At 44.1% G+C, this 6,000-nt stretch overlaps 1 protein-coding gene across 1 annotated transcript in view; it reads left to right on the top strand.

Moving 5' to 3' along the window:
• Positions 1-3,365: 3,365 nt before the first annotated feature.
• PHACTR2 (phosphatase and actin regulator 2) overlaps positions 3,366-6,000 on the top strand; it is a 94,464-nt gene continuing 91,829 nt past the window's right edge. Inside the window, exon 1 of the mRNA XM_082215928.1 lies at positions 3,366-3,552. Within this exon, the coding sequence (XP_082072054.1) occupies positions 3,381-3,552 (172 nt within the window). The 5' untranslated portion in view covers positions 3,366-3,380. The remainder of the gene's footprint in view (positions 3,553-6,000) is intronic.

Below are 6,000 nucleotides of genomic sequence, written 5' to 3'. Positions count from 1 at the left end.
ATGTCCAAAATCAAGGAGACAAAAAAAAAATGTTCAAAAGACTTCTAATTTTGCATTGCAACTTAAACAGTTCAGCTGTGTTATTGCCATTGCATAGACAAGGATGCTAGTGTGTAAACAAGAATTTAGTGAAACATATCCTGATTGTACTCTTATACTGCAGTGTTTTCATCCACTAAACTTTAAAGAAAATCAAACTTTCCACAGGTGTTTCAACATGAGGACTATAAATGTGGAGCAGGTTCGTTCTGTTCCATAACTGGAGTAGTTTCTTACATGTTACAGGCCACAAAGACAATCACATAAATTATATAAGCACACATTTAAAAAGAAATGCTAGGCCTAATCTTGGGATGCACCAGATTTAATGAGTTTCAGTTTCAAGACTGCATGTTTTCTATAGCAGGGCAAGCAACAGCTGGTGGGAAGGCCAGTTTAGACTTGGAAGACACAGTATGTGTGGAAATAGAGTTACTTCCCACCTCAACCCTGGCAATTCTGGCAGCTGCTTTCAAAAGAAAGCAGAGTGGCCATGGGTCTCTTCTATTTAATTGATGCTAAATGAACCATTTGTGAACCTATGGGCTTAGCTTAACCAGGGGTAGCTATAACCTACAGTCTGGGGAAAATGTTACTGTCCCCAAAACTAAGCTATTTATTCCAGAAGCCTGAATATCACTTAAAAGCTGTCAGACTCATTGCCACTTTAAATGCCTTCATAGAACAATAAACATAAGTCTACCTGTGAACATTCTGCCAATAAAGAGTGGAAAATAAATGAAGAAAGGAGGAGAAAAATGCAGGAGGGGGGCAGAGAAATACTGCATACGGTAACTGCTGATTCGGGGAATGGATATAAGAGCACTTCCATGCAATTTTAATGAAACTATTGATTGGTTTTATGTTTGCTGCCTAGAGACTATGGTGCCCAATACATTAGTAATACATAAAAGAGACATTATAATGTCATATGATTACGCCAGTAGGACTGTTTATAATATTATGCTTTTGTTGCAGGCAGAACCAGTAGCAAAGTCAGAACACTGATGAATCTGTCATTTACTTTTGCTATGGAAGATACTGCATATCAACTCTGCACAAAGGTTGACATTTGGATTACAGCTGGAATAGCTATTTGTAAACCTACAAATAGTTGAAACAATGTAGTATCTTTCACTACAAAAATTTCCCAAAAACTCATGCTAGGGAAAGGATAATAACAAGGTGGAAAGTTTTCTTTTCTTTGCAAGTGTAGACAGAAATGTATTTTTGTCTAATGCAATTGCAAAAACCTATTTTCTATTGGAATGTATTTGGTGTAGGAAAAGAACGTAAGATTTATTCTTCAATATTACCTTAATGTTTGTCTTTAGTAATTATTTTAGCACTGCTGTTTGCCTATTGTATTATTATGCTCAGCTGCCTTGAAATGTGTGGTATAAATCTGTGAAATAAAATAAATAATTCCTAGGTAGATTTTTGAGAAAGGAAATTCTATTGGCATCCATAGAGTACACTTCCAAGTAAATGTTATGGGCTATTTTCAGAACCCAGTCCTGTGTTCTGTCCTCTGCTTTAGAGCAATGGGGAATTCACTGTGTGCCACATGGACGTTGGCCATGGACTAGGGTAGGCCCCCCTGCCCTGTTTCTGAGCATGACAGAGCACGTCCACAGTTCTTAATAGGAATAGCTGGAACCTGGAAGGTATAGCAAAGGGCTTTTTGAGAGCAAACAGCCTGAATGCTCAAACTCTATATGAGTAGAATCTGGTAGCCTGTTTCTAGGAATTCACAGGAAGCACACTATATTTATATCCAGTTAGGTACAGTGACTGCATCTGACACTGTAATGAGATCCTCTCTCTTCCTGCATGCAGTGCAATCTAGTACATTGTTAGGGACAGAATCATTAGGGGTTAACTTTGGTCTTTCAAATTTCAGCGGTGCCCTGTGCAAGGCCAACATTTGGCACCCGCTCCCCACCTCTTGCCTTCTATTTTGGTCAATTCACTATGTCATAGATGCAGTGCCCAGCAGCACCCCCTAGGCTCAGCATGCAGTACAGCAGAACTGGTCACAGTGCCCTAAATCCACCTCTGGAATCATAGAACTGGAAGGGACCTCAGAAGACATGTAGTCCATCCCTTTGCTCAGTGCAGGATCTGCAATGCAGGATGCAACAGCAGCATCCCTGGCAGGTTGCCATGCAGTATGTGCAACTGTGCGCTGAATTAGAGCATAAAATATGTCTCAGTTTTTAAAACGGCAGACAAATATTCACTGGGAAACCATACCTGTTTACTTAACTGTTTAGCAATTTTCTTGTTCCACTCTTCAACCACAAACGATTTCCACAGCTGTTCACAATAAAAACAGTCATTAAAATGCCATTTAAAATTGGATACATAACATTTTTTTATTAAAAAAAAACACCTAAAAGACAAATCTGTGTTAAAACAGAATAAAGCAGGGAATGCAACATATACAGTATTGAAAAAAGTATCTAAAGCACCAGGGCAATTGAAGCAACCTTCACTTGGTGCCAAAAGGGCCTCAGAGTTGATACCAGATAAGCCTTCCTTGGGAGACTCTACAAAGACAGCTACCCATAAAAAGGATTTGGGACAACTGTCTCATCTGGGAGTGCAGCACCCCCAACACACATCATCTCATCGTCCAGGCAAGTCCATCTGAGGCTTCCCAGTATATATGCATGTTGCATAATGTGCATGTGTGTGATGCAGGATAATCTTAACACGTGGGTTGCCCTTTCCTTCCTTGGAAGTGGTTTCAGCTTAGGAAGTTTATCGCATTTAAGGTTCAGACCTTTCCAAAGATGCCTTCCAACTCAGTCTGGATTCCTAACTAGAAAACACACATATTCCCCTTCAAAAAGCAAGCGACCCTTTCCCAAGCAGTAAACTACCTCGGTGTGCAAATGTCAATGTGCAGCCCAGGAGGGAGCGGGAAATGCGCCCTCCTCTCCCCGTTTTTGACAGGCCACTCTCCGGGGGAGGCTGCCGCTTTATCAGGTGGCTCCTGGTCGTCCACGCCCTGCGAGGTAAGCCTTTGCCAAACGGCCGCTTGCCTTGGCTCCTGCAGAGCCAGTGGCCCTGACGAGCAGCACCAGCCCCTGCGGAGCCAGCGCAAACTGGCTGGGAGGAGAAGCGAGAGGCGGTGGGCGGGTCCTTCCTGTCAAAACTTTTTCGCTCGCCTTTCGCCGCCTCAGGCAGGGCTTGGTCGCGCTGTGGCTGCGCTGGCTTCGAAGGCGCCACACCTACGGCGGAAGAAGGCGCCCGTTTCCTCTCAGAGACCACTTGAAACGGGGAGAGAGAAAAGAAGTGGCGGGCAGGCGAGCTCGTCCCTTCTCGTCGCGGGGATGGAGGAGAAGAAGGCGAGCCCTCCCCGGGCAGAGGCGCCTCCTTCTCCCTCGTCCCGCTGGTGGATGCTCCCCGGCGAGACCGGCCCCAGGGGCCGCGCCCAGAGCGACGTCTCCGCTTTCTGCACGCTGCGAAAGAGCCACCTGCAGCGGGGCGCGCTCTCCGGCTCAGGTAAGGGAGAGGGACCGCCAAGAGCTGCCCCCTTCATCCCACCCCACCCTCTTTCTCGGCAGCCGGGGGGCTTGCGCCTTGAACAGGCAGCGATTCTGCAGGAGAAGCTTCCCCAGCTCACTGCAGCTGCTTTGCGAAGTGGCTTGCTGGGAAAGCTTCACCTGCTGAATGCAAGTCGGTCACCAAGCCTAGATCCAGGATCCAGGATCAGGTTGCATTGGAGTTCTCTCCAAGCAACTTTTTTTGCCTGTGTGAGTAAGATAAGCATATATGTGAGAATTTAAAATGTTCTGCTGGATATGTGCAGTATTGTATAAGGTTATGGAGGGATTTTCTGTTGCTTTTTTTAAAAGTAGGGAGTCATATATGAGTCCCACTTCATACCTCCCTTTCCTGCAGGAAAGCTCAGCCTTTGATAGTTGCACGGCAGGCAGAAATTCAGGAAGCACCAGGTCACTGTGGTTGAGAGGTAGTTATGGGAAAGATATTCTCCCACTGAACTTCTGCCTGTCACAAGGCAGCTGCCAGCATGATGTTAGGTCTAGAGAGGTAATCCTCATGGGATCTAGAGAGGTAAGCCTCATGGGATCGACAGTGTTACGCTTCTGGTAGGATGTCAAGATTCCTTAACGCAAACTTGGCCTTGAGCCTACTGACCTCCCTGTTAATTTACAACTAGAGTAGTTCCAGCATGCTTTTGTAGATGAACTGATTTTTGGCTGGTGATAATGAGCATGAAGAAACACAGTAGTGGTTGTTCCAGACTAGCACTGAGAATGATTGTCATCTTCTCTGGCTTGGTTTGGCTTACATCTCAGTGCTTTGGCAAGTGATGGGTTCTCTCTGGTAGTTAGTATGCCACATTCTTTGACCATTAAAGAAACTGACATCACAAACACCTATTTTCTTCTTAGTAAAATGGTCATAACAGCAGCCTACTTCAAATGACTTTCTAGATCAGAGCTGTGCCCTTCCAGCCATTGCTGGACTCTCAACTCTTATCACGTGATACCATTTGCCATGCTGGGCTGGGGCTGATGTGAGCTGAAGTCCAACAATATCTAAAGATCTACAGATTTCCCAGCCTTGCTCCAGACTAAGGTTGTACAGCACTTTGTTACATTAGGAGAACTAAATATTATTATGTTATATAGTACTTTTCATGTATAGAGAAAGCACTGGAACTTGAGGCTTTGGCAGGGACAGCCAGCTCATGAGGCAAGGTGAGGTAGGGTCCACAGGTGTAGTGCATGGCAGTCTTCTCACACCCAAAAAAATTCTATATGTTGTAAGTCAGTTTGTCAAGCAAAGGGTTGTTTTCAGTAATTTTTGGATCTAGCATGTGGTCTCAATGAGGGACTTAGGCCATCGTGTTGGGCCTAGCAGGTGCTCAACCATTCCAACAGCCAACGCTTGATTTGATCGTGGGTTTGCCATGGATTATCCATGATGGATACTGCTGCTTGACATTTCGAGAAAATACCTGTTTCAAATCAAATTTGGCACAACAAATGAGTTCTGTGTCAACGTTTTCCAAAGTATGAACTTCAACCCTCTGATCAACCAGAACTTTTTTCAGGGGGAACTCACAGAAACACAGTTCTGGCACCTCTCAGGTGGGTGCCGTTGCCATTCTAAGAGAACGAGGGAAGTGTTCATGGTGAATTCTGACACCTCTTTTTCTAGGAAAAAAATAGCACTGTGTTCAACCTATCTTCAGTTGTAAGGCTTGAAAACTTCCAACATGGCCTGGGGTTTGGGCTGTTAGTCATAAGAACAAGCATCTCTCATGTAGCAAGCATTTGGGTAAAAGACTAGGAAGTATAGGCCATACTTGCAATTTTAAAAAATGGTTAATAGCAGTCTTATGGCCATACCCATATCAGTGCTGGGAGAAGTTAATCCTCTCTTGTGCCATTTTTCCATGTCTTTGCATCTGCTATTTTTCATGCAAGTGCAAGCATATGGGTACAATAGGGAGTTAAGCAAACTGCTTTACCCACTACTGCAGCCTCAGTCTGATTCCCCTGCCCCATAGCTATTCACACACCCCTCTTTTTTTAAAGGAGATAGTGTCTGTAGTTCTCTCACATAACATAAAATTTTGCCCTCAGCGTAGCTTTTGAAAGGACTGGTTTTCATACCTGGATTCTCAGAGCATGGGCATCAGCTTGAGAAATAACAGACTGTATTGGGTTACTGCACTGTCTAAAAGCTTTTTGAATAGTAAGGAGGTGCAGTATGTTGTTGTTTCCAGGTTTGTCGATTTACATCAAGACTTGACTGAAGAGCATTGCTTGGAGGACTTGCATTGTTCAAGGCTCAGACAATCTCTATATAGGGAATACACTTTGCACTTGACATATTTCAGGACCTGAATGAATCTGCATATTGTTTATATAACATCTATAGTCTGCTCCAGGAGCATGGGTTTAATTCAGAGTTGTA

The sequence above is a fragment of the Podarcis vaucheri genome, assembly GCF_965113315.1.
Source record: "Podarcis vaucheri genome assembly, chromosome: 3".
Taxonomy (NCBI): Eukaryota; Metazoa; Chordata; class Lepidosauria; order Squamata; family Lacertidae; genus Podarcis; species Podarcis vaucheri.
This window is presented reverse-complemented; position numbering and strand designations above follow the sequence as displayed.